The sequence below is a fragment of the Equus quagga genome, chromosome 7 (assembly GCF_021613505.1).
Source record: "Equus quagga isolate Etosha38 chromosome 7, UCLA_HA_Equagga_1.0, whole genome shotgun sequence".
Taxonomy (NCBI): Eukaryota; Metazoa; Chordata; class Mammalia; order Perissodactyla; family Equidae; genus Equus; species Equus quagga.
This window is the reverse complement of record NC_060273.1, coordinates 2850137-2877347: the sequence shown is the minus strand read 5'-3', so window position 1 is coordinate 2877347 and position 27211 is coordinate 2850137. Positions and strand designations below refer to the sequence as shown.

General features: G+C 54.8%; 2 protein-coding genes across 13 annotated transcripts; both read right to left on the bottom strand.

Annotated features, from left to right (window-relative positions):
* Window positions 1-57: 57 nt before the first annotated feature.
* Window positions 58-5993, bottom strand: ZNF213 (zinc finger protein 213). Of its 2 annotated transcripts, none has more exons than XM_046668041.1 (6): window positions 5592-5993; window positions 4200-4712; window positions 3379-3502; window positions 3079-3152; window positions 2750-2873; window positions 58-1643 (listed from the first exon to the last, which is right to left on the bottom strand). In XM_046668041.1, the coding sequence occupies exons 2-6, from the start codon at window positions 4596-4598 to the stop codon at window positions 994-996; spliced, it is 1371 nt and encodes a 456-aa protein (XP_046523997.1). In that variant the 5' UTR covers window positions 4599-4712; window positions 5592-5993; the 3' UTR covers window positions 58-993. The 2 variants fall into 2 exon arrangements, with proteins under 2 accessions (XP_046523997.1, XP_046523998.1); XM_046668042.1 differs by having other exon boundaries at window positions 5851-5987.
* Window positions 5994-13536: 7543 nt separating this feature from the next.
* ZNF205 (zinc finger protein 205) lies at window positions 13537-24193 on the bottom strand. Of its 11 annotated transcripts, none has more exons than XM_046668617.1 (9): window positions 24071-24193; window positions 23512-23622; window positions 20322-20449; window positions 17610-17823; window positions 17183-17274; window positions 16898-16963; window positions 16688-16808; window positions 15036-15131; window positions 13538-14776 (listed from the first exon to the last, which is right to left on the bottom strand). In XM_046668617.1, the coding sequence occupies exons 3-9, from the start codon at window positions 20376-20378 to the stop codon at window positions 13710-13712; spliced, it is 1713 nt and encodes a 570-aa protein (XP_046524573.1). In that variant the 5' UTR covers window positions 20379-20449; window positions 23512-23622; window positions 24071-24193; the 3' UTR covers window positions 13538-13709. The 11 variants fall into 11 exon arrangements, with proteins under 11 accessions (XP_046524565.1, XP_046524567.1, XP_046524568.1 ...); XM_046668618.1 differs by having other exon boundaries at window positions 20322-20392; XM_046668609.1 differs by lacking the exons at window positions 23512-23622; window positions 24071-24193 and adding an exon at window positions 21146-22158 and having other exon boundaries at window positions 13537-14776.
* Between the last annotated feature and the right edge of the window lie 3018 nt (window positions 24194-27211).

The window sequence follows — 27211 nt, the reverse complement described above, 5'->3', positions numbered from 1 at the left end:
GAGGGGTATTAACTCCAGATCCCTCCACCCAGCAGCCACCTAGAGAACACAACAACCTGGAGGCAATTTCCGCATTTATTCAGACCCTTTGGCTGCCCTTTAGAGGCCAGCTGGGCCAAGCTCCTTTGGAGGGCCTACGGTCTGTCCCTGTGAATGCCAGTCTGCAGATGATGCAGATGCCGCCATGGAAAGCAGTGCCTAAAGAGTCAGCAACAAAGTGCTGACGAAGTGCTAGTGTTAAGTACCATAGACCCCATGCCTCTGGAGGAATGGGGAGCAGTGCGCCTCCGCTAGCCCTGTTCTTAGACTGCACGGTCGCCCTCCTGTCCCTGGAGCCACCACGACCCTCGCCAGACTGGGAGGGAATATCTCTCAGGGACGCACTCGTAGGAGTCGGGGGAAGTCTGCTGAGAGCGAAGGCAGGCAGCTTCTGGGTCACAGGGACAGGGCAGAGTGGTCATGGCCTGGAAATGGGAGGGGGTAGAGGCCAGAAAGGCCCTGTAGCCATGCCCAGGACCCACATCGTCAGAGGTGTGGGCTAACTGACACTCCCAGCGCCCAGCAGTGCCCTGAGGGTCAAGGCCTATTCCTCCACTCTCACCAGAAGGCACAGCTTGGCAGGGCAGAGGGCTGGCCCACACACCGAGCCGAGAAGATAGGGAACAAAGAGCCACGAGGGAAGCAAGGCTGAGGGACTTCTCGGATAGGGACTCCAGGCCCCGCCCGAGGCCTCACACTTCCCTGCTGCCCCAGTGTCTCCCCTACTTTAATGCCACTGGCCCCGAATGTGCGGGGGAGGGGAGGCTCCAGGAAGCCAGAGGGCAAGAAAAACCCTCGGAGCAGGAAGGGAATGGTGCCAAGGTCATAGGGGATTTCCATTTCAAGTCCCAGGGCAGAGCAGGGCAGTCAGCCGGGGCGGTGGCTACAGACGGGGGTTGAATTCCCGAGGGGGAGAGGGAAAACCGCGCTAGGGAGATCGCCCTGCTCCGGCCCTCACCCCACGGGCTGGGCCATCTTGGCGTGCAGGCTCTGGTGGGCAATGAGGTGGGCGCGCTGCTTGAAGCTCTTGTCGCACTCGCCGCAGCCGAAGGGCCGCTCGCCCGTGTGCACGCGCCGGTGGTCCAGCAGGTAGGAGCGCAGCGAGAAGCTCTTGCCGCAGTCGCTGCAGCCGAAGGGCTTCTCGCCGGTGTGGATGCGCTGGTGGTCGGCCAGGTAGGCGCTGCGGCTGAAGCTCTTGCCGCACTCGGAGCAGGAGAAAGGCTTCTGGCCCGTGTGCACGCCCTGGTGGCGCACGAGGTCCGAGGAGCTGCGGAAGCTCTTCTCGCACTCCTGGCACTTGTGCGGCTTCTCGCCCGTGTGCGTGCGCTGGTGGCGCGCTAGGTCGGAGCCCCAGCGGAAACGCTTGCCGCACTGGCCGCAGCTGTGAGGCTTCTCGGCCGCCAGGTCCCGGAACTGCCGCCGGCGCGTGGGCGGCCGTCCTCGCCGCGCCCCTACTGCCCGCGCCAGGGTCGCCCCTGGCCGGGCCTCGCTCTCCCAGACCTCAGCCTCCGCAGGGCTCCAGGACACAGTCACGTCGCCGCCGGCCTGACCCGGGAGCGCCTCCTCTGGCCGGGAATGCTCACTGTGGCTCTTGAGCCCCAAACCTGCAAGCGGAGAGGAAGTGGCCTCTTCAGACCCACTTGGTTCTGGGGCCAGAGCTGAGGCCGGCAGAAACGCAGAAACAGGGCTCAGGGGCAAGCGCCTTGGTAGTCCCTCGGACAGCCCAGTCTCCAGCAGAGCCCAGGTGCAGCTTCGTCATCCACACAACGGTGACATGACCTGTTGCCACAGAGAAACGTCTAGAGCCATGGCAAGGCGCCCATGGGCTGATCTGCTGGCCAGGGAATCCTAGTCACACACCTGATCGACCTGGGCCTCGGCTGCCACACTGCGGTCCTACGTCTCACTTTCTGAAACCTGGCTGTTCAAACTCCCTAAATGAAGAGATTGAGGTAAAGGCTGTAAATTGCACAGACTCTTACCATTCAAAGCAGAAACTGAGGAACCACATTGGTTCAGCTAAGGTGGTTCCTCTCACTACACAAGCTCTCCTTCTCCAAACTCAAGAACAAACATTTAGACTGGGAGGAATCCTGGTCCATCCCATTGGATTGTGTGGATTAAATGAGATGATCCCCAAATAGTGCCCAGGCTCGGAGAGGGACCCCAGGATTGTGGCCTCTACTGAGCAGGGCCCAGGCCTTGTGGCCACGCAATAGGTGATTTCACTGCCAGCATCTCTTCACAGGGCAGGCTGAGGGCCGTGACAACCACTGTCTACACTGAGTCTCAGCTCTGTCCCTTCAATGTCTGGTCACCTCTGAGTCTCAGGTCCCTCGACTCTAAAACGGGGACAACATTTCTATGCCCCGGGTTGTGCGGATCAAATGAGATAATGCCCATACAAGTGCTCAGCACAGCACTAGCATGTCGCACGCACCTGTCACATATCAATACACTTAGAAGGCAGAGAAAGATGAACATTAACACAAAAGAGAAATCACCCAGGACTCTTGAAGGGACCCAGGGAAAGCCTACCTTGGAGCCAGCTAAGGAGCAGGTGGGAAGGAAGACTGAGGATTCCAGCAGGACATGCAGGGGTGTGGCCTGCCTTTGCCCACCTTCTGCTGCTGGGATCCTGAAGGAGGCTGCAGCCTACTCCTCAGAGGAGCCAAGGATCCCAAGGGTCCCAGCTGCACCCACTGCTTACCCAGAGCAATGTTCCGGGTGTTCTCCCGCTTTATGTCCCAGAAGAGATCTCTCTGAGCAGGATCTAGGGACCCCCATTCTTCCCGGGAGAAATAGAAGGGAATGTCTCCAAATGTCACAGGTCCCTGGAATGAGGTGAAAAAACCCAGCTCAGGGCTGCCTTGCTCAGGACTCCCCAGGCAACTGTGGGCGGGGGCAGGAAGGGGGTTGGGATGGGGACAAGGATGGGTCCAGGCAGGAGTGGGATAGACGGAAGAGGCTTTGATGAGAAGGCAAGGCTCACTTTAGGGACTCAACACCTCAGAGGGGACAAAGAGACTGATAACTCACAGGGACCCCAGAGGCAAAGCAGGTGTCTGTCGTCTCTCTGGCACTCCCCTCTTTAAGCAGAGCAGGAAACTGGGCTGAAGGAAAAGAACGGAGCCTCAGAGAAGCCAGCCAGGCCGGAAGTGAGACCTCACATGCTCTCCTGTGCATGATGCACACACACACACACGCATGCATACGTGGGCACGCACGCACAGGCACCTAGGTTTCACAGGACACAAATACCCTTCCTACTCTTAGGGCAATGCTTGGGAAGGAGCCAGGCCCCAGCCCAGTCACTCTGCAGCCTACCAGCTTACTCACCACCATGGCTGTGCTGCTCCCAGGGTACAGGCGGCTGGCGTTGTGCCCCCACCTTTGGGGGAGGCCCCTTGGCCTGGGATCCATGGACTGTAGCCTCGGGTTCCACCTCCTCTGAGGGCACATCCTGTGCAGGAACCACAACATGCTCATCAGGACCGACACCAGACCGGGGAGACAGAGTTTAATCCCTGGGAAGGAGACACAGGACATGACCCTCAGGATCCTGAGGTGCGGGGAAGGAGATCAACATGGGGCCCCAGGAAAGTCCAGAGGAGAATGTGACACCAGGCAGTGCTGCGTGCTCAAGGACATTTCTCAATCAAGCATGAGGCCAGAATCAGCCTCCAAAGGCCAAAATCACAGAACCACTTAGCAAGGGGGCGTGGGGGAACCTTCCTGTCATGGGCAGAACCCTACACCCCAACCACTCATTAGCACCTCCCCAGATGCTTCCAGTGTTAAGGACCCAACTCCCCACAAGACAGCAGGGTGGACAGCTCTACCTTCTCACACCCCCTCTGGTCCTCTCATTACGTGTATCACTGTATCCCCAGGGCCTAGCCTAGAGCAGAACAGGAACAAAGATCTGCAGAACCTGTGTGGAGCTAAAGCCTGCCTTCCTGGAACATGCCCACCCTGGTCCCGCTGCTGTCTTTCAAAGCTACCAAAAAGAAACCAGATTCATTTGGACAGTGTCTTTCAGAAAGCAGCATCTGTTATGATGTGCTCCTGTGGATGCTCCCTCAAGCTCTGCGTCCCCACCACTCCTGGAGACTCTTCTTGATGGAGATGGCCCTCTCTTCAGCCCAGAGGCCCCTCACCTGCGGCCAAGCTTTCACTGGCTGCTTCTGCAGGTCCTCCACCAGGGCGACGGCTTCCTCACCACTCCCCGGGCATCGCTCACGCACCCAGCCCTGGACGCCCCCAGGCAGCACACTCAGGAACTGTTCCAGCACCAGCAGCTCCAGGATCTGCTCCTTGGTGTGCAGCTCGGGCCGCAGCCAGCGGCAGCAGAGCTCCCAAAGCTGGCTGAAGGCCTCATGGGGCCCACCTGCATCCCCATAGCAGAACTGCCGAAAGCGTTGGCGGCAGGTCTCGGAATCCCTGCTGTCCTCTTGCTGGGCAGAGTCCTGCTCCCAGGAGGAATCTTCCACCTTGACGATCAGAAGCCCTTCTCCCTCCCCAGGGGTCTGGTCTCGAGGCTCTGGGGTGGCTGCCATCCCCCTGCCCTACGGCTCAGGGCTGGTGGGCCTCAGCCTGGGCCTGGGAGCCCACCCTTCAGTCTCCCAGAGGGATCCCCTATGGTAGCCGGGCTGGCATCTGGACACACACTCCTGGGGAAAAAATAAAACAGGAGAGGGCAGTACATGAGCCAATGCCAGCCTGGAGGGACATCCAGGAACTCCAGCTCCCATCCTGTGGTGGCCCTGAATCCTTTTTTAGGCTCTCCTGTAATACCTTGCTCACGTGACTCTCTCTCCTACTAATACAGGCCCACAGCCCCTTATCCTCAGTTCTGAAATCCAAAACTCCCAGTTTCCACCACCTGACCTGCTATATGAGCCTATTTACAATCTCCATTTATCCTACTTAAACGTTCACGTTTTTATGGCAGAAATATTAACGTATTTGCTCAGCTTATAAAAACTCATCAAGCTGTATTTACAATGTATATTTCCGTATGTATATTATACTTCAATTTAAAAATTTTAATTAATTCATTTGATTATTCAGTGTTCTCCCAGAATCTATGGGTGGTGTCACTTGATATGCCATATGGGCACTGTATTATCTTCCTCAAATATAAAAATTCCTGAATTCCAAAACACATCTGGCCCTGGGGGTCAGCAAAGGGCTCACAGACACCATCCTAAGCCATTTACCCACAGGTACATATGAATGTATAGCACATATTTATATCTTATTGCCACTCACAATAGTTCTGAAAAGTGTGCACTTTGGAGTCTTCTTTAATTGCTTTTTCTTTCAACAATACAAACCATTGTAATACAGAAGAGGGAATTTAAACAAAACAGAAATACATAAAAGAGAAACTCTCTCTTCCACACTGCAGGTGCCCCTCCATTAACAGTCTCACATATGATCTCCCAGACCTTTTCTTGCCTTATTTACTGAAAATGTGTCTATGGAAGCGAAAAAATTAAAAGTGCTTTGTGCGTGCTTTTACATGAATGAGGTCTTACTGCACATACTGTTTAGTAATTCGCGTTTCCACCTAACGACGCTTCCCCGGGAGCAGCTCTGGGAGATTCCGCAGTATGGAAGTGCTCCAGTTTCTCAACCAACACCCGAGCGAGGCAGGCAGGCAGGTTGTTTCCAGTTCTTCTCTACTACACACTAGCACTTTCTTCACTTTATTCTTCTCCTTCTCACAACACCCCTGAAGTACGCACTCCACTCTCATCCTCCAGTGACCGAGGAGGCTCGGCTCGGAGAGAGCCAGGGACTCACCAGGGTGGCTCGGCAGGACGCGGCGGGCGGGAACGCGTACCCGCCCGGAGCCCGGCGCTCCGTCCCCGGCAGCCTTGCCCGCGCAGAGCTGAGAGGCGGCGGGGCGGGCAGCGGGTGCAGGAGCCCCGGGCTCCCCTCGGCACTTCCCAAAGGTGTGCGTCCCCTTCGGTGTCTGCTTCGGGGCGCCAGCCCCGGCCGCCGGGAGCCCAGCTCTCGACCTCGGAGCCCGGCGGCCCGCGTCGCCGGTCCCGCCCCCGGGACACACCGCCCACAGCCACCCAGGCGTTCCCAGTTCCGCCGCAAGGCCCCGGCGCCGGAAGTTGGCGCGGGGCTCGCCGGGAAGCGACACAGCGCAGGCGCCGAGACAACCACTGGAAACTACACAACCCAGTCGGTCGTTCCCCTGTTAAGCCTGGTGCCTTCTCCCTGACAGATGGCCAATGACCGGGGAGAACCCGTAGGGCTGGTCTTCTGGCAGCGACGCCATGCCCGTCAAAACCCATGCCACCCGGCTGGGGTCTGCGCCAAAACTGGTGCTGTGCCGCTCTCTAGATTTAGCTTTAGCTTCTCTGCTCCTCTGGCCCCTGATGGGCAAGAAAGGGAAGGAAGCTAAGGCTGGCCTGGTGGGCGGAGACGGCGGCTGACCCAACCGCGAGTGGAGAACTCGCTCCGCCGGAAGGGATGCGCTAGGATGGAATCTTCCTTCCGAGGCCGGCTCTTTCCGCTCCAGAGTGGGTGGAGGGCCGAGGGGGCCGCGGCCTAGCAGCTGGAGCTCGGCCTGGGAGAATCGTCTCCAGCCTCTTGGGACTCGCCCTCGCCCAAGTCTTTAGCAGCTCCCAGCGGGGCGCAGAGCTTCCTGGAAGATGCAGCCCAGTGAAGGGCGTGGAGCTTCCTTCGGCGCTTATCCGTCTCCGAGCGTCGGCTGGGGTCGCTCGGCGGGACGCGGCAGGCGGAGACAGTGACCCCGGGGAGCCGCGCGCTCTCCCACCAGCGGCGTCGTCTGAGGGGCCGGGGGGAATCTAGAGCAGGCTGGCCGTGTCCGGGAAGCTCTGGGTTCTCCTTCCATGCCTGTGGACCTGCTCCCACCCTCTCTACTTACTCCTTGACCTGGAGATCTGCAGCTGAAATAGAAAGAGCTTTCTTGTTTTGTTTTGTTTTGATTATGCAAGTATGGCATGCTTAGTGTAGAAAAGAAAGTTAAAGTGGAAAATTATACAGGCATCCATATCCACAAGGCTAGTTCCCTCACTCTGCTCAAATGTCACTCCCTCAAAGTGGCTTTCCCTAACCCTACATAAACAGCCCCACCAACCCCATACCTCTGCCCTGCTTTATTTTTCGTCCTTTTATCACTACCTGACATATTTGTCTCCCACTATTTGACTGTAAGCTACATGATGTCAGACCGTTTTCACTGCCCTACTCCCAGCACCTAGAATTGTGCCTTGCATAATATTTGTTAAATAACTGAAGGTAAAAAATATTCCTAATAAGGCCATTCAAAAATAAACATTATTAATATTTTAGTCCTGTTCGTACAGTTCTACATCTATAATAAATCTGGAATCATTCTATCTAAGTAATGTTTTGTTGACGTGTAGGTCTATCAGGGATACCTTTCTATAACAGCACTTATAAACAAAATTCACCTATTTTGCAAGCTGCATAGTATTCCATAGCACGAAAGTTCCATATTTTATCTAAAGCCTCTTACTCCGTATTTGCAGATCATTTCTATATACACCTTCCTGCCTTTGCTTGAACTTGCTGGAGGGCAGGAGCCAAGACTCTTCTGTGAAGACTGCTGAAGTGGTTGCTACTGGGCCGCAGCAGAGAACCCCCCAAGGAAGAAGGAACTTCAAAGTCCTTTTTTCCAGGTGCAGCCTTACAGTGTTCTTCCGGCGCCCTCTATCAGCAAAGACTAACATCAAGTTGGCTAGCCAAGGAGAAATTCTACAGGGTCCAGCTACAGTATCACAAAGCAGGACAAATAGGGTGTTTGGGGGCTGAGAGAAATAAATTAATAACTGGCACACCTGCCATGTATTCTATTGAGCATTGCTGGTAGATGATAAATTATTTTTATACAATTATATTTAAATTGACCACCTAGTTGCACTTTCTTTTCCTTCTGATAGTGTTTTATTTTCCTGGCTAGAAAATAAAATCTATAAATAATGGAAAAAGTACAATTTTTCTTTCCAGAAAATTTATATTCACTTCCAGAATTTATACTCATTATTTTCTTAGTCTTATAGCATTGTCCAGAACTCCCTAAACAATCTTAAAAATTGAGGACAGCAGCATCATTGTCTTGGTTAATGAAAATACTTTTAGTGGTTTACGACTGTCTATTGTCTCTGATATATATCCATGCTTATATTAAGGAGCATCTATTCTCATCTGCAGCAGAAAGACTGCTTGTTGTTCCCCAATATCAGTTTTCCCTTTCTATAGTAAGAATTTTTCGATGAGCACATGACCATTCAGAATAAAGAGTATGTTTTCCCAGCCGCTCTTCCATGTAATTAAATTGAAGCAAGTAAGTTGTGAGCAGACGTGATGTATGCATCTTACTAGAAAGGGATGAGCCATGTCTTCCTATTCTCTTTTCCCCATCTGCTAGCAGGAATTTGGACATAGTGGCATGGACCATGGAGATGAGAGTAACACCCAGAGGTGGCAAAGCAATAAGACAGAAGGTGCCTGGATTCCTGATGACTGTGGAGCCACCAGACTAGCCCTGGATTTATACCCAGGTAGTGATGTGAGAGAGAAATAGATACCGTTTAAACCACTGTTATTTTGGATCTCTATTACAACCAGAATGTATACCTCAAGTAGCACTACTGCCTACTAGGTTTTTTCATTAAAAATAGAAGTAGAAAAAATGTTTATTTTTATAATTTCTCCTATGGGATATTGGATATTCAGAATTTCTATGTCTTCTTAACTACATTTTGATAGTTTTAATTTTTCTAGGAAATCATCCTTTTCATCTACAATTTCAAATTTTTTTCTTTGAGGAAGATTAGCCCTGAGCTAACTACTGCCAATCCTCCTCTTTTTGCTGGGGAAGACTGGCCCTGAGCTAACATCCACGCCCATCTTCCTCTACTTTATATGTGGGACGCCTACCACAGCATGGTTTCCCAAGCGGTGCCATGTCCTCACCCGGGATCCAGACCAGCGAACCCCTGTCCGCCGAAGCGGAATGTGCGCACTTAACTGCTGCGTCACCCAGCCGGCCCCTACAATTTCAAATTTTTTAACATAAAGTTGTACATAGTATTCCCCTTTGATTAAAATTTTTTAAATCAGCATGTATGGTTTTGGGATCATGAGAGGGCACTTTAATGGCGGTGGAGCAGCAGGCTAGGACGACCCTCAGTCCCTGTTGACTTTGTGGATTAGGACTGCCATCCCAGTCCTGCCATAGGCTGCTTACCTCCAGCCCACCTCGAGACTTTATCTTAAGAAATACACTTCCGTCTTGCTTAAGACCCCGTTATTCTGGGTCTGTTATTTGTAGTTAAACTGAATCCTAACGGTTTCACTACCTCGTAAGGTTGTTATAAGGATTAAATGAGAGAATACATGTGGACCACTTAGCCCAGCACTAACTCTGAACACACAGTAAGTGCTCAATACAGAGTGGTGAGTTCCAGGGAATTATGCATTACCAGGAACTGTCATATAGGCATGGCCACAGGAGCATAGGGGACATGAGAGACTGCAAGAGTTTGGCCCTCCAGGCATCTTTTCCCTGAAAACTGGAGCTCAACTTGTTCTGGTCAGGCCTGTTGGCTTGTATTAATCTTCATGGCTAGCCAGGAGCTTTGTTAGTTGAGGACAGAAAAACTGGTGTGCTCTAGGAGGTGACTGAGGTGCAGGCCACCGAGTGCTGCCTTTGCAACCCAGGCGGGAAGACTGCCTGACCCCATGTCACACGCTGGCCGAGGAGCAGGAGGATGAGAAAGGTTGGATCATCCTCATAACCTCCTGTTCCCCACGCTCCGCGGGCCACCAGGGAGAAACTGGCCACAACCCCTCACAAAGTCTCACCTCTCTAGCCTCCCTTCCTCCCTCCCTCCCACCAGGGGTGTCATTTCAGCTCCTGGAACACCAGTGTCTTTCTCATGGCAGGGCCATTATTCATTCTGTTCCCCTTGCTTGGAAGGTTCTGCCCCCAAATCCTTGTAAAACGGATTCTTGTCATTCTTCAAGTCTCAGTTTAAATGTTCCCTCCTCGGAGGGGCCTTCTCTGACAATCAGTTCCTAACATCCTCCATTCCTTCACCCTTTCTTTCTGGCATTTGTCACTACTTGAAATTCATGTATGTGCCATTTATCTGCTTGTCTGTCTTCCCCACTAGACTGGAACCACGTGAGGGCAAGAATCTTGTCTGACTTTTTCATCGCTTGTTTCTCAACACTTAGCAAAAGACCTGAAACGCAGGCATTCATTTCGTACAGCAGTCCCTCCCCACCCGCAGCGGATACGTTCCAAGCCCCCCCAGTAGATGCCTGAAACCGCGGATAGTACCCTCGCCCTCCCCGCGTCCCGGCCACCTCAGTTTCCCCGGCTCCACCCGAAAAGGACTGCGGTCTCCTTCCAGGTCGTTCCGCACCCGCGCCCCGGTCTCCCCAGGCAGCTCCGTCAGGTCCTGCTCCGGGGCTCGGAAGGTGCTAGAACGCCAGCGGGAGGTAGCCGGGCCCTGCCAAACTCCAGTGAAGGGGCCAGGTCTCCCTCGGCACCGCAGACAGGCCAGCCATGCTCTGGGCGGGATGTGGCCGCCGGGCTCGGGCTGCCTGGGTCTCGGGGGCAGCAACTAGATTCCAGGGCTCGGCGCGCGAAGCCGGAAGAGGCCCTGGCCCGGGGCCCGCGCCCCGAGTCTGCGCCCCCTCTAGGACGGCAGGCGGCTTGGCATCTCGGTGGCACGCCCGGGACGGCTCTGAAACCTCGGGAGCTGGCGGCGAAGCCAGGAGTCCAGCCCGCGGTCTTCGGTTCCCTCCGCAACAGACACGAGGCGGAGGGAAAAGGGAAAGTTTCTATGCCGAGAGCTTCCGCCAGTTGCCCAGACGACCGTGCAGCTTTGCAGCGTGGAGAGGGGAGGGCCGCTCCCAGAACAAACGCCGGCCGTGATTGGCCAGTTTTTCTGGAGCCCGCCCCCTCGCCCCGCCCCGACACTTAATTGGCTAAGGGCCGAGCGGGAGAGGCGGGGCTTTCCTGAAGCCAGGCTCCCCGCGTTGAGGCTGACCCGTGTCGAGACCCCGGCAGATGTCCACACGTCGCTGCCCCGCGGGGTCACACGAGCTCTGGAGCTGTCCCAGCCTAGCATTGTGCTGAGGCCGATGTCCCTGGCTCGCCCGGGGAGGGCAGTGCGGCCAGCCGGCCCTGAGCGCCCTCAGCAAGGACCTGGGCCGAGCCCGCGGGCCGCGCGAGGAGAGCGTGCGAGCCCGGAGGGAATCTCCCTCCGCACTCACCCTGCGCTACTTCTGTGGCGCAGGAGCAACAGGTCGGGTTCTCCGGTGCCAAGAGATGGGGTGCCAGGTGTGAGCAGCAGCCAGGGAGCAAGCCACACCTGAGCCTCCTCACCCTCTAACCGGAGACACCAAGACCCTTCTCTGTCGTCCTCCGCCTAGTCTGCGTCCTCTCAGTGACGCCCTTAAGCCTGACGTTCCAGGCTCTTCCACGACATCCCAGCTACCTCCTCAGTCTTAGTTGCTCTTGTCAAATATTTTCCAAACCGCCAAATCCCACTCTTAAAATGCTCTGGCCAGGTCTGTCCCAGAATGGTGCCTCTGGATGGATCTCAAGGGAGAAGCGGTCAGAGACCCATGGGCTCTTGGAATCATGTCCCTCTACACTGTGCTGTGAAAAGGGGAAACAGTTTCTCCTGGATACTGTGGTCTCTGCGCTCCTCAGAGGCCAGAGTGGTCTTTAAATGATTCCCTGGCTCAATCGACCAGACCTCTGAGTGGTTCAAATCCTGACATGTTGGCCACGTGGCCAAGGAACTGAAATCAAGGCAAGCAAATGAGTATTCTGTGCTAAGCTCATGGCAGGTGATGATGGCTCCCTGTGTCGTTTGAACAAGTCTCTTTCCCACCTCTGTCTCTCCTTCACGAGAAAACAAGCCTGCTTTCCGTGCACGAGTGCAGCCCCTCGCACCGAGCCAAGCAGAGAAACCTGCTTTCTGGCTGAGAGCCGGAGTCATGAAGACAAGCTGAAGGGAGGAAACTGCTTGCTTTTTCGCTTCTTCAAGAAAGAGCCATCTAATTCAACCAGTCCTGCCAGCAACCCAACCCTAGATCCCACTGAGACCTCCCAGATACACCAAGCCCTGCCTGGGCTCCCACTAGTCAGCAGCTTCCTGGTGTCTAGCTGATTACATCCCCTCCCACCCCCATCTGAGTCCGATGCCCCTGAAGGTCGAGTCCATCTTACTCTTTTTAGACAGCCCTGTCCCATAATGTCATGCACTAATTAGTCAATAGCTGTTGGGGTGCATGGAAATAGTGGCAGTCTTTAACACGGTAAAAGCCCTGGACCTGAACCCCAGCTTCCAGCTCTCTGCTTGTATGACTTTGGGCAAGTCATTGGACTTCTCTCTCAGCCTCAGTTTCCTCATCTATAAAACTGTGATAAAAGCCACTGCTCAGAGTCGTGGAGAGTAGACGTAACATATATATGATGCTTGGCCCCCGCCTGGCAGGGCATCTGCTCAACTGGCAGCTATTATTACTATTTACAGTTGGCTGTCCCGTTCAAGTCACTTTGTCCCTTAGGAACTAGGAGCCAACCAGGGGTGTGGCCACCCTGCTGGCCCTGTGATCCACGGAGACAGGTGGGGTGTGAACGGCCTCCCTGACGCAGATGTCCTCAAGGTGAGTTGGTGTCAGAACTGAAATGTTATCTTGGAAGCTGAGCTGCAAATCTAAGATAATAAGCAGGCTGAGCGCAGCCCTCCCCAGAAAAAAAAAGTAGAGAATGGGGAATAGGAGCTACAGAGGTCCAAAACCAGAAGACCAGGAATAAAACAGGGCCAGGGAGGGCAAATTATAAAGGACATGTGTGAAGAGGAGAGAAGGTGAGAAGTTGCAGAGGGAGCTGGCAGCAGCCTCATAAAAGACCAGGAGGGGCAGTGGTCCCTGGTAAGGGAGGAATCCTTACTGGATTACGGCCAAGCTCCAATGGAAGCAGAGGGAAAATGTCCAGTCACAAAACTGAGGTCCCAGTGCCTGAGACAAGAGACAGAGTAGGCAGGGGACCATGAGCATGAGTTCCCATGAGTTCCCAAGCTGGCTCTGCCCTACTCTCTGGCTCTGAAGAGAAGAGCCGAGGGGGGGTCCAGAGCTCAGTGGGCAATGTCCCTGGGATGAGAGTGATAACAGCATCAGACTGCCCTCTGGGGGAGCCACAATTTCAAAAGCAGCTGGTTGGCTTTGGGTTGGGAAACCTCTCTGTGCTCAGAAGCCTTTGCCTGCAGACTTATAGTCCTGACACTTTGGAATGGACCCCAAGCCAGGTCAAGGCTGGGGAGGAGAGTGCCCAAGGCCCCAAGAGAGCAATGATTTAGGGATGCCTGAGTGATGACACATGGTTGACCCCGGAGCCCCCCACAGTCCAGGGTCAGCTGCCAGGGCCCCACAAGACAGAGCTATAGGCCATCGCTTGAATTCCAAGGCCTTTAATTTGCAGCTGGCATCTCTGCTCCTCACCCTAGCTTGTCCTGTGTTGCCATGCCCCACCCCGTGCCAGCACCTCCCCAATCCTGTTCCTACACCCACCCTCATTCCAACAGCAGCTGCCCTTGCTCCTCCTCCAGGGGCCCAGCCCCTTCTCTCCCCACCTCCTAGGTGGGAGCAGGTGAGGGGGCTGCCAGAGCACCCGCAGCCCCCAGCATCAGCATGGCCAGGGCCTTAGGCCCAGTGGTGTGGATCTTCTCGTGCCGGTGCAGGTTGGAGCGCCGGCTGAAGCTCTTGCCGCAGAGGGGGCAGGAGTAGGGCCGGACGCCACGGTGGGTGCGCTGGTGGGCAGTGAGGTGCGAGCTGTGGCTGAAGCTCTTGCCGCAGTCGAGGCAGTGGTAGGGCTTCTCGCCCGTGTGCGTGCGGTTGTGGGCAATGAGGTTGGAGCGCTGGCTGAAGCACTTGCCGCACTCGGGGCACGGGTAGGGCTTGACCCCGGTGTGGGTGCGCTGGTGGGTGACCAGGGCCGAGCTCTGCGTGAAGCACTTGCTGCAGATGGGGCACTTGTGGGGCTTGGCGCCCGTGTGGGTGCCCTGGTGGGTGACCAGGTCCGAGCGGCGGGTGAAGCGCTTGGCACAGCGGTCGCACACGTAGGGCTTCTCGCCTGTGTGGATGCGCTGGTGCTGGATCAGTGTCGAGTGGTGGCTGAAGCTCTTCCAGCAGGAGGGGCAGGTGTAGGGCTTCTCACCCGTGTGGATGATCTGGTGCTGGATGAGGTGCGAGCTTCGGCCGAAGCGCTTGCCGCAGTCCGTGCAGGCGTAGGGCTTCTCGCCCGTGTGCGTGCGCCGGTGCGTCACCAGGTGCGAGTGCCAGCTGAAGCCCTTGCCACATTGCTCACACTTGTAGGTCTTCTTGCTGGTGTCGCCATCGGCGGGCAGGCTCTCCTCGCTGTTCTCGGGGGCACCTGTCTCCCCTTCTTTGGGTTTCTCTGGGAGGTGGCCCTCCTGGGCCTTCAGGAGGCTGGTGTCAGGTGGGGCTGGTTTTGGCTGTCTCTCCTCTGGGGGGCCTGGCTGCCCGTCATTTTTGGCTGGCCCTGGGCTCTGGCTGTTAGCTGCTTGCCGCCTGCACTGAAGGATGTCTCCCTGGGCTCTCCCTGCCCTGGTCCTGAGGGCCTTCACATCCCTGAGGGCTGCCAGGGATGGAGCTGGCTCCTCCTTCCCCACCTCAATGGCTCCTGGAGACAGGGGGTTTCCAGTGAGAGAGAGGCTTTTATGAGGGACCCAGGGGAATTCTGGAGATGAAGATAAGGGCAAGGACCTGGGAGGAACCACCCTCTGCAGAGGGAGGCTGGTCGCCCTACCCCAGGAAGGGCCATGTGTCTGTACCGCACAGGAAACAGAGAGCCCACGCTGACAAGGAGCACCTGGGAATGACAACTACAACCCCTCTACCCCATGCCACAGCGCCCGCCCACATGCCACCTCTGCACACACCTCTCTTCTCCTCCTCATCTGTCTGCCGGCACGAGCTCGAGGCCTCGCCCTTGCCCTGCACTTGGGAGGCCCAGACAGGTCTGCCGAAGGGAAACCCTGCCCAGAAAGAGACGCTGCTCTCAGTCACGGAACTGCTGGGTGGCACAGAGGGGGACGCCACCCCACTGCGAAGTGACAGAGCAAAAGGGGACAGGGTGCAGCCCAGAGAACATGGGGTAAAACTAAGTGAGCTCAAAGACCATTCTGGGTCAGGCATCTATGCTGCTCTAGGAAGCCGCTCCAGGGTAACCGCCAGACACACCATTCTTGGGGCTGAGTCAGGCTCTGTCTCATTACCCTGAATGAGCATCGGAAGCAAAGGGAGAGGAGCTAGGCCAGCTCAGGGCTGGGACCCCCTTACGTCACAGAGCCCCCAGCAGCGAGCCCAGCGATGTCGTAAACCAGATGCAGCCTCCCTCTCCTGTACCTGTACCTTCACAGGACCATTGGCAAAAAGGGCTTCTGGAGGAGGGGCAGCGGGCAAAACAAGGCCAAGTGGGAGGGCCTGGATAAGAGGGCCAGGGACACTGCCCACCCAGAAGTCAGGGACCAAAGGTCTATTTGCCAAGTCCTTTGAGGTGAGGGCCCAGGAATCCTGATCGTCAGTCAGAGAGCTGAGGGGTCCTGGCCTCCAGGCCCTGATCCAAGCCCCGTGGGAGGGAAGGAATGTGTTGGATCAACCGGATAGTTAAGGGCATTTGTGAGGCCACAAATGGGTGCTAAGTTCCCTCTGATCTCCCAGGACGTGCCGGGACCTGCTGGTCTGGGCTCTGGGAGAGTTAACAGTGGGTGGTGAGCAAACCTGTGATAATTAAAGGAGTGAGCAGGGCGGCAGCTGAGACTCGGGCCCACCAGCAAAGTCAGCAGTGGGACTACCAGGCCCCCAGCTCCGCCTGGACTAGCAGGTGTGCAATAGATGTGTGTTGACAGATAGATTGACTGAATGAATGAATGAATGACAGTGAATGCATGAACGCTCTGAGTTCTCCATAAGATCTCATAAAATTCTGCCAAGAAAGCTAGAGTTTGAAACTAAGGAGTCAAAGCCCTGGGACTTAATTACTTACTGTGAGCAAAAAAGAGGGAGCCAAGAGCAGATGTGACAACTCAGTCTACGGGCCTGGAGAGATTAGCTGGCACCATGTCCCCCACACACACCAGACAAGCAGCCCCGACTCTGGAGCCACACCTTCTGCTCAGACATCGCTAAAGTTAGGCTTCAGGAGGAGGAGGGTGAAACTATAGGAGTAAGCACTAGGGAAGAACTGAGGAGAAGCAGAAGGTCCAGGTCGGCATTGTCTAACACAGCAGCCACCAGCCACGCGTGGCTATTTCGGTTCAAATCTGAGCTGATTAAAGTGAAAGAAAAGAAAAAACTCAGTTGCTCTAGCTGCATTTCTGGTGTTCAACAGCCACATCTGGCTTGTGGCTACCATGTCAGCAGATACAGACCAGGTCCATCACTAGGAAGCTTCTACAGAACAGCACAGACTAGATAAACCATGGGAGGGGGGTTAAGCCCTAGAAAGGGAGGAGTAGGGGGTGACAGGGTAGGCCCCACCCCGACATCCAGGGCCTCAGGAAGTGGTGCCGCAGCACATGCAAGCCCTTACCCAAGGACAGCCCGTTCCTCTTCTGCAGGACATCCCTGTAGAAGCTCTGCTGCGTGTGGTCCAGCCGCCCCCACTCCTCCCGGGAGAGGTACAGAGCCACATCCTCAAAGGTCACTGGCATCTGAAACAATATGAAACGCCCACTCTCCAGGACAATGGAAGGGCATGATGGTACCAGGATGGGGGCAAGACCCCAGATTCCCAACCTACCGCCCTGAGTGATGCCTGCCCTCGGGTCTGATGGTGAGGCGGGACAGCCACACAAGGATGGCTTTTCTGGGGCGAGAACAAAGTGGTTGTGTACAGCAGAAGACAAGAGACAAAAACAAGAGTTCTTCTTTGTGGGACCACAGCAAAGATCAGGATCTCCATGCACGTCCTTCTTCAGCCCCCAACCTCAGGCCGGCGCTCAGAATTGCCAGAGACAATTCCCCATCAGGGGTGCTGTCCCTGCTCCTCCTTCGCTTTTCGTCCAGCCTTGGCTGGGACACTCACCTGGGACCAGGCGGTGAGGAGCGCCGCAGCCATCTGCCGGTCTCTGGTCCTCCCCTCACGGGAAAGCACAGGGATCTGGGGGGAGGGGAGGGCTGAGAGGGGAGAGACATCCTCAGGGCCGCCACCTCACCCTGCTGGTCCCGCTGGCCTGCCAGCAGTCTCATGCCTGGCCTGCCAGGGATGCCCACGGCTTCCTCAAACCCCACCCCCGACCCCACCCAAGAGTGTCAATACTCTCTGAGGTTGCCTCTCAGAGGGGCAGCCTCTGAGAGGCAGGCGGACTGACATCCGGGTGTCTCCCCCTGACCATGGTGGGGGGCTCTTCCCCTCCCAGCCCAGGCCATGAGCCTTCACCTCTCCCCACAGCTGCCACCAAGGAAAGTGCCTCTCTCCACATCCCTCTCCTCACCTCTGTCCCTCTTCTCACCTCCGCCAGGCAGGAAAAGAGCTTTCTCCTTAGAGCCTAGGCTTAGGGGCACCGAGCCCCGAGCTCCTTGGGTCCCGTCCTCCTGCAACACCACCTCGGGGTGCTGCTCTTCTGGCTCCATCTTGATGTGGGGTGACTCTCGAGTGGCTCCCAAAGGCACCACCTCCTCTGCCTCAGAAAGCATTTCTTGACAAAGATGCCTAGGACCTGGAAGCTAGGAATGACAGCCCCCATCAGCGCCAGGATGGAGAGAGGAAGACACACCTGGGGGTCCTGGTGGGGCAGAAACCTCAGAAGGCCAAATGCACACCCAAAGGCAAGGCACAGCTTGAAGGACTGGCCTTGCTTCCTTCTCCGTCCCCAGGGACAGTGCCTCTCCTGCTCACCCCAGCAAGGGAAGGAGGGCAGGCTCAGCAAGGCCCTGCCAGGTGCAAGCCGGCCGGGTGCCCACAGGGCAGCTGCCTCTTCTCACTGCAAGCCTCACTCCTCCCCCAGCAGTGTGGACTGTTATTTTTTAATGTATGAGGAAACTAAGTGCAGTGGGTTGAATAGCATCCCCCCAAAATTCATGTCTGCCCGGAACCTCAGAATGTGATTTCATTTGGAAAAAACGTTTTTGCAGATGTAATTAGTTGCAAATCTTGAGATGAAATCATCCTGGATTTAGGTTGGGCCCTAAATCCAATGACTGGCGTCCTTATAAAAAGAGGAGAGGACACAGAAACATGGAGAAGGCTGTGTAACAACAGAGGCAGGGATTACAGTGATGCAGCCACAAGCCAAGGAACACCTGGAGCTACCAGAAGCTGGAAGAAGTGAGGAAGGAACCTCCTATAGAGCCTTGGGAGGGAGCTAGCCCTGCTGACACCTTGATTTGGGGTTTCTGGCCTCCCGAACTGTGAGAGAATAAATTGTGGTTGTTCTAAGCCCCCTGGTTTGTGGTGACTTGTTCTGGCAGCCCCAGGACACTAACACACTCAGGCTCACAGATTAGACAACAGCCCAAGATTACGGAGCTCATGAGTGGCTCAGCCAGGATTTGAACTCAAGCGTATCTGACTCTCAAGTCACCCCCAAAGCCACCAGGTCTTGAAGGTGACAGGGAGGCATCATGTGACCTTGGGCCATTTCCGGCCTGACTCAATTTGGCTGGAACAGTTGGAGTTTTTTGGTTTGGAGAAAAATAGCCCAAGGGTGCCACTAACTCGGCACTAACTGTGCCGAGGCCTCGTGCCCACCTTGGTCTGATGGAAAACTCCTCTCAGCTTCACCCATTCAGCACCGCCCCCCACAGTGGGACTTCCAGGGTCCTCTCGGCTCGTCCCCCATTCTTCACACCAGCCTCAGCCCCAGCCCTCTGGGAGGGTAAGGAGCAGGCTTTAGTCACACAACCGGGACTGGAACCCAGAACAGCCCCTCACCAGCTGTTCAACCCTGAGCAGGCACAGCCTCCCTGAAAACCTCAAGAACTTTGGGAGAGTCACTTCCCTCGCAGGAGGCCCCTGGTGAGGCCTCCTCATCAGCCACAGCATGGGGACTGGCCAGCCTTCTCCTGGGAACCCAAGCCTACCCCTCCACCCCCATCTATGTTTGGGTCTCGAAGGGAAAGACCCTCAGGCCAGGAGTCAGAGTGCCTGGGAGCCAGAGGGGCCAGGTGGCCTCTGAGACTCAGCTGCTTTGCCTCGCGCACAGATAACACATGAGAAAGAACTGCCCGCTCTGCAAAGCTCTGGATAAACACAGAGCAGCGCCGGTAATTATTATTATTACTCTACTGTGTGAGCTGACAGATTCCAACATCAGCAGAGAGTGTGCTGGATGTGTAAGGCCCCGTGTTACAAAGGCATCGTGCAAGGGAAACCGAACAGTAGTAACAATTCTTTGTGCATCTATGGTATGAAAATGGTAGAACTGACACTTGGTTTGTATTTGTATCTACAAGCACTGGAAACACTAGTTGAGGGGATACAGGTTTCTCTGACCTAGTCTAGTTGCCGTGGGTGCCCTTGTTTTATGTGTTACAATAATGATCTCCTACGGGCTGATGAACTGTTACAGAGGACTCTCGTGCCCATCACCTCCTCCGACCCCCTCATAACCTAGGCAAAATGAGTGGGGTGGCAGACACAATGTCCACATTTTACAGATGACACACCTGGTTCCCAGAGGCCAGGGGACTTGCCCAAGGTCACACACCTGGCTGTGGCTGACTCATATTCCTCTGATTCCAAACCAGTGAGCCTAGTCCCCCTGCAGGCTGTAATCACACACACTCACACACACACACACACACACGCAACAGGTACAGGAAGGACTAGGTGCTCGGATCCAGAGAGAAAGGAGACAGGGTTCCAGGCAGAGGGGAGTGGAGGGTAGACTGAGGCTTCCCTGTGTGCTCTGGGAGCTGTCCAGAGAGCCAGCCCCACCGGGAGGACCCCCGTGCAGCCTCTCTGCTCTCTCGTGTGGCCTTTGGTCTGCTGCCTACAGAATGCACCAGGCAAAGCAATGCAGTTCCACAGAAGTGGATCCCAGGTGGGAGGCATTTCCCATCATACCATCTTCTCCTCAACACCCCTCCTCCCCTCATCCACCAGCCCTGCTCCCCTAGTGGGTCTAACTCTTCCACTGGTACAGATACCCTGCCTTGAAAATCCTCTCCTGTTCCAGTTCTTTCCCAGGCGTGCCTTCCTCACCCAGCACCCCTGTCCATACCTCTTGGGCCTTCTTCTTGTCCTGGGTAGCCCGGATGCCTCTGCCATCTGCAGACATTTTCTCTCTCAGACCTAGAAAGCACAGCACCCTCTTGTTGGCCAAGCCCCCTCCAGCTCCCAGCCAGGAGCCTGGAAGAGCAGAAGAAAATCAGCCAGCATTATCTGGACGCCTCTGAAGCACCCCGAAAATCCCCATGCAGGACCAGACCCATCCCTGTGCCCAAACAGAAATAAAGCCCCCTGATGCCATCTGATGGTCTCACTCTAGATGTCTCTTGGCCCCTCACTTCAACAGAATGCTATTTTGTATTGTCCCCTTTGTCACTGAAGCAAGAGCCCCACATCTCAGAGCAGCTGGCTCAGGGAAAGCCAGGGCTGACTCAGAATCTGTATCTCTTGTCATCAGGAGCTGAAAGTTCTGCAGAGATCCTACAAAACAGGTGCTGGGTGGGGCCCTGCTGGACACAGCCAGCTCTGCCAAGGAATCCAGGCCCTGCTGTCTCCCAGGCCCAGGACACACACACCCCTGCACTCGGCCTGACTCGGCCCCACCTGGGATCCAGAAATTGAGCCAGCTGCTCTCAGCAGCCCTTCCTGCAGCTGCAACCACCCACCTGGGGCCAGGAGTCCATCCTGTTCACAGTCCCAGATGCACAATGTCCTTCCCCTTTCCGAACCCGGGTCCAGGCCCCCTTCTCTCCCCGCCAGCCTGAAGCCTTCCACCTTTGACCCCTCCCCTCCTGCCAGCTGGCCAGGAGCGTGGGTCCCAGGATCCAGGTGCCCTCCCCCGACCCTCCCTCACCGAGATGGAGGTGAAGGGGGCACCTCGGGTAGTGGGGTCCCCTCCCCGGGGAAGGGAGTCTCCACAGCCTGCACGGGCGCCGGGAGCCGGGTGGAGACTGGGATTAGGGACAACAGGAAGTCCCTCCCAGATCCCGTTCCCCATGCAGCTGCAGCCCTATAGGGTTCCCGGCTTCAAGGGTTCCGGGTCGGGGGTCCCGAGCCTGGCTGCACCTGCTCTCGGCGGGGAGGTGACTCCCAGATCCGCATTGCCTGCTCATACTCTTGAGACTAGCAAAGCAGGAGGGCCAAAATGGGAAAATACATTTTGTAGAAGGACTTTGATATTTCATGTTTCAAAGAGAGCATTGCAGCTGTCCTCACAGGACGAAGGGCACCTTGCTGGGCAGAGGGCTCCATGGTCCTTTTCAGCACACAGGGCTTCTGAAGGTCTTATGGTGTCTCCATGGAGATGCCCCTGGATTTCAGTTAAGGCCCCCAGGCCAGTCAGCAGGTCCTCTGGGTTTCCCCCAAGACTGGCGCAGAGTTCTCTCTCCCTAGGAGTGAACTCAGGAAACAGAGAGGCCCGGGAACTCCCCTATATCCCGACTCCTCCATGCCCCACACCTCGGAAAGACGTGGGATCAATCTGATTTTCTAGACCCCCTCCCCCAGCTCCTTCTCAAGGCTGGGGATAGCAAGGGTAAAAGTGTCTGATCAGCTCTCCGTGGGGTCCCAGAACCTCAGACACACCTGGCGGCTTCATATTCCACCTCTCAGTCTCCGTTTTCCCTTCAGACTCTGAGAACTAAGGCCTCCAAAACGGGAGGACAGAGGCTGCACTTCACTTTCTGGGGTGAGGAACCCATTTCTGCAGAGCAGGGCATGGGGGATGGGTGTCAGGAAAGGGTTGGGGGCCCAGCCCTGGAGTCCTTTCCAGGAAAGTTCCTCCAGGAAAAGTTCCCACGCCCACCACCTTCAGCCCAGCAGAGTCCTCTGAAATGTATCCCCTTCACCCTGTCAGACAGGCACAACTGGCCCCTGGACCAGCCCACAGGTGTGCTAGATGGGCTCACAGGGTTTAAATTTTTTTTTTTTTTTTGAGGAAGATTAGCCCTGAGCTAACATCTACCGCCAATCCTCCTCTTTTTTGCTGAGGAAGACTGGCCCTGAGCTAACATCCGTGCCCATCTTCCTCTACTTTATATGTGGGACACCTGCCACAGCATGGCTTGCCAAGTGGTACCATGTCCACACCTGGGATTCCAACTGGTGAACCCTGGGCCACTGAAAAGGAATGTGTGCACTTAACCACTGCACCACCGGGCCGGCCCCAGGGTTTAATTTTTTAAAACTTAGTTTCCAACATTTAAAAATTAGGAGTTCTCATAAAATTGATTTTCTTGAAAAATCAAAATATCTGGCAACCCTGGGCCCATACTCCCCACACTCAGGGCCAGCTCTCAAGTTGCTGCATTTGGTCTCCACTCGGTCCCTGCAGCATTTCGAGTTTGTGTCTCTGCTTTTGGAGTTAAATATGCTTTAGGAGTCCTAGGATTCTGATCAATTCCACTGTCACTTTAAAGAAAGAAAAATGACCCCTGGGGTTTGTCTCTGGTCAGTATTTCCAGCTGTTTTAATCCTCAAGGTAAAGAGGGATGTACAAAGTTGTAGCAAAAATCAGTACTGTCTTCAAGTGAGAGAGAGAGAGCTCTAAACTGAGAAAAAGCCACAGGGGGTCCTGGAAAAGATTATCTGCTCAGTCTGTGAGTATTTCTCCATCAAACGAGGAGCAGAGCCAGTGTCCAGAGTAAGGGAACTCACTCCTGCTTTCACCCCCCCAGAGGTTTGGAACCCACCACGATATCGCCTAAACTAGACCAAATGAAACCTCAACACTTACTTAACTGTTCAGAAAATACTAATTGAGCACCTGCTATATGACATTCGCCCCTTCTTGGAAATGAGAGGAAAGTCTTCCAGGGCTGGCTCTAGGACTGAGCAGGTCTAGCAGGAAGGGTTACTACATTTGCTGTGCAGGAACTGCAGCCCCTGAAAGAGTTCCGAAAGGCAGCAGGAAAGGCAGAATCAAAAAGTAAAGCAGAGGTTAAAACTCAAATGCCTCCAGCAACTGGCAGTACCATAAATGATCAATGCCTTGGGTGTAAGACCGGAGTGGGGAGAGACTTCAAGGGCCTCAAGAAACCACATTTTGTTTAAAGGGGGTGGTTGGGAGCCCAGTATTGCCAAAGCTTGAAGATTTTTCAAGAGAAGCCAAAAAGAATTCGATTTCTATGTGAAACATATTGACTTTGAAATGTTGATGACTAAACATTTTAGAACTCCATACAAGTCCAGCAGAAAACATCTGCTGTCCAGCTCGCAGGCCACCAGTATAAGTACGTACTCACCTCAGGAGCCTGTCACAAGGATAACTATCATGGATGAAGGCGCTTATCAGAGCTTCAGGCACCGGAAACACTCAACAAATGCCACCTCCGGTATCTGGTGGCCTCACTGAGCTTGAGTAAGGAGAAGATGCCACCGTTAGGAACTAAATCACAATCTACCCTCAGAGACTGGCCTGAAACCTAACTCAGGTCTTAAAGAGGACCTTAAAAATGCCCAGAATAATAAAAACTAGAAAAAACAATAGTCTGAAGAAAAAAAAAACAACTTGTACTAATTAAGGCGGTTAAGCCAGGCTGGAGACAGGGCAATGCAGAGATCCAGCCGTAGGAGGGAGAAAATAAAGGAATGTGAGAGAGCCAAGAAAAATTGGAATAATCGAGTAAACAGCAGAGCAAATATTAACTAACCACTGAAAAAGAAGAAAAGGAAACCAGCATAAGTATTACATGGGTGGGGCCCCAGGAATGAAAATATTTTAAAGAAAAAGAAAAATAAGAATCCCCAGGGCCGATGGAACCCCCAGGTGGTGAGAGCTCACGCGGCCGGCGGCCCGCTCACCCCCGGCGGCGCGAGACGACCCCGCGGCCCGGTCCCCTGATGCTGACGGCCGCAGGCAGACGCGTTCCGAGCCGGGCGAGGCCCAGGAGCCCCTCGCGCTCCAGTCGGCGCCGCCCAGCTCCGCAGCCCGCGGAACACGGACGCGGGGAGCGCGTCGCCCAGGCAACGAGGCTGCCCCCGCCCGCCTGCCCACGGCAGACGCCGGTGATTGGCTGGCGCCCCGATGGCCCCGCCCCGTCCAGGGTCCCGCCCAGCCGCCCTCACCTGAGCGCTCCCGTCGGCGCCGCGCCACCGAGGGGGAGGGTCCCCCTGGTGCTGCCTGACTCTCGCCGGTGTCCCCGCGTTTCCCGTCCGGCTACCCAGTTCCAACTTCCGGCTTTCCTGGCTCTGCGGCGGCGCCCGCTGTGGGGGCATCCGGGGCGGTGAGGCCCGCAGGGCGGATGCCCGCGAGCCCTCGAGTCGGCGTCCTCCGTGGGGAAACTGAGGCTGTCTGCGCGAAGCCCCTCCGCCCGAGAGCGCCGGCGCCAGGCCTCCACGGTGGGGACCCGGGAGCGCGAACTCCGCCCCAGCGCCCGGACCTAGCCTCCCAGGACAAGGGGCTCGCCCCACACTCACCTGTTCTGAATTTCCGTTTGTTTTGTTTCAATGGGAGTGTACCATATGCTGCTGACCTGCCCCTTCTGCGTGCGTAACACATATCTTAGAGATTGTTCAATATAAAAAGCATAGAGAAAAAGACAGAAAAAAAACAAACAAAATATAGCGTGTCTAAGACAAACACGGCCAAGCATTGGTTAAAGCGGTGGAAGCAGATTTTGTCGGTAACTACTGACCGCGGGGACAGAGCTGAGCTCCGTGATTTGTGCAGAGGTGACGGTGTTTTAAAGGGAGAATGAGGGCGGGGGAGAGCCGGGCTCGGTAGTCAGAGGAGTGAAACATCACAAGGAGCCCGTCAGCGTAGATGCGACTAGGCCAGATGTCTGCTGGTGGGAGTTATGGAAGTCGGGAGGCTGTCCTCCGGGGAGAAGGGACACAGAGGGCCTGTCCCTCCCGACGAGTGCATTTCAGAGGAATGGCTCTCAGCCGGGTCACAGGTGCTCCTGAGTTGTAACAGACTCATGTTCACAATTATGCCTCCTTCTTAGTAAATGCTCTGAGAAAGGGAGGTCAGGGCCCATCATCAGGTGTTGGCTGGAACAAACAGTGGATTCTCCTGGCAGCAGTGCTGAGCTTCCTTTCCCCGGCCGGCACTTAATGGGGGGCTGGGGCCATCCCAGCCTCACGCTCCCAGAAGCCATGCTGGAGCTCAGTCAGGTCTCAAGGTGCGCGTTTGGATGGAGTGGTTGTGCTGAGAGTTCTACAGTCCTCAAGCGGTGCCTTGCTGTTTTTTAACTGTAGCGTGTTCCAACCAGGCCCCACTCACCACCCAATTCTTCATACCCTTGCCTTGCAGCAACTAGAACTATCCAGCAACTATTATCAGGGAGCCTTTGCTCCTTTCCAATGGGTGAGCAAGGCTAACATCTGATCTTGCAAACAGGGCTGGTGGAGAGGCTGCCAACACCAAGCCTAGCTTCCAGATCTCAGCTGTGATGTTGGCCTGGCAGCCTGCCTATCACAGTCAGCAGAAACAGCTTTTTCCTGCTCTGGGCAAGCTTCAGGAGGACAGGAGGCTCCTCCCTAGGCAGCAACACCAAGCTCTTCTTTCCACGATTGTCAAGGCTGGCAGCTTCAGGCTCAGCCAGGCAAGCTGTGAACAGGAAGACTACAAAAGCCCCCAAACTTAACAGAGTAGATTGGATATGTTCCCTCAAACATCCACGTCCCACCTTCCAGAACAGAGTCTCTACCTGGGAGCTAAAGATAGCTTACAGTACAGGCAAGGAGGGGACACTCATTGAAACTAAGCCCAACAGTCACTTTGGCCCTTTGGGGTGGAAATTAGAGTAAATTAAGTTACTTTCCTTTTAGTGAATGGTGCATTTTTAGGAAACTAGGACACTGTCATCATCCCAAAATACCCTTCGCTGCTGCTGCTGCCACTGCCACCTCCTGCTATCTGATCCCTAGAGTTTCAGGCTACATTCACTCATGCCAGCCAAAAACACAGAAGTAGGTGGAGATGGGGGCACTTGGGAAGCATTCTGAGTGGCTCAGCACCGGAGGACCCCTACTGGAGGCCCCTTACAGGAGCAGATGGCAGTGGCACCCAGGCACTCACCCTTGATGTCATTTTCAGCTGTTTTCAGCCTTTCATCCTGCTGCAGTCTCTGTGCCCCACACCCCATCCCTTCTCAAATGGCCTTTCACAAGAATCTCTTATATTATTTTTACTCCACTGAGTGTAAAAAAATGTAGAACTTCCATTTGTTTTTTCTTTATCTCATCCTTTTAAAAATTATATTTTTGTGAATGCTTTATAATGTGAAAAAGAAATCAGCTAATGATAGGAATCAGGGCCCCTTGGAGAAATGGCTGATCCTAGGCCTGCAAGAAAGGCACAAGATGAGTCTGCAGATGGTGGGAGGGGAAATGAGAGCTTGCTCTCCAGAAAATGTGTGGCAGAATCTTCTAAAGCTGAATATCCACCTACCCCATGACAGAGTGATTCAGTCCTGGGTACAAACCCAGCAGTAACTCACATATGTGGTCACCAGAATGTACAAGAGCCACTAGGTGTGGCCCCAGACTGAAAACCACCCAGTGTCTAGCCACAGTAGAATGAATAAATAACGCCACAGGGAATACCATTCAGTGGATGAGCCACCTGCTGTGGAGTGAGCAAGGCTAGATGAAGAGTTCCTACTGTATGACTTCACTTACACGAAGTTCAAAAACAGACCAAACAGGGGGGCCGGTCCCGGTGGCCGAGTGGTTAAGTTCGCGCGCTCCGCTCTGGGGGCCCAGGGTTTTGCCAGTTTGGATCCTGGGTGCAGACATGGCACTGCTCATTAGGCCATGCTGAGGCGGCGTCCCACATAGCACCACCAGAAGGTCCTACAACTAGAATATACAGCTACGTACTGGGGGGATTTGGGGAGAAGAAGAAGAAAAAAAAGAAGATTGACAACAGATGCTAGCTCAGGTGCCAATCTTTTTTTTTTTTTTTTTTTAAAGATTTTATTTTTTCCTTTTTCTCCC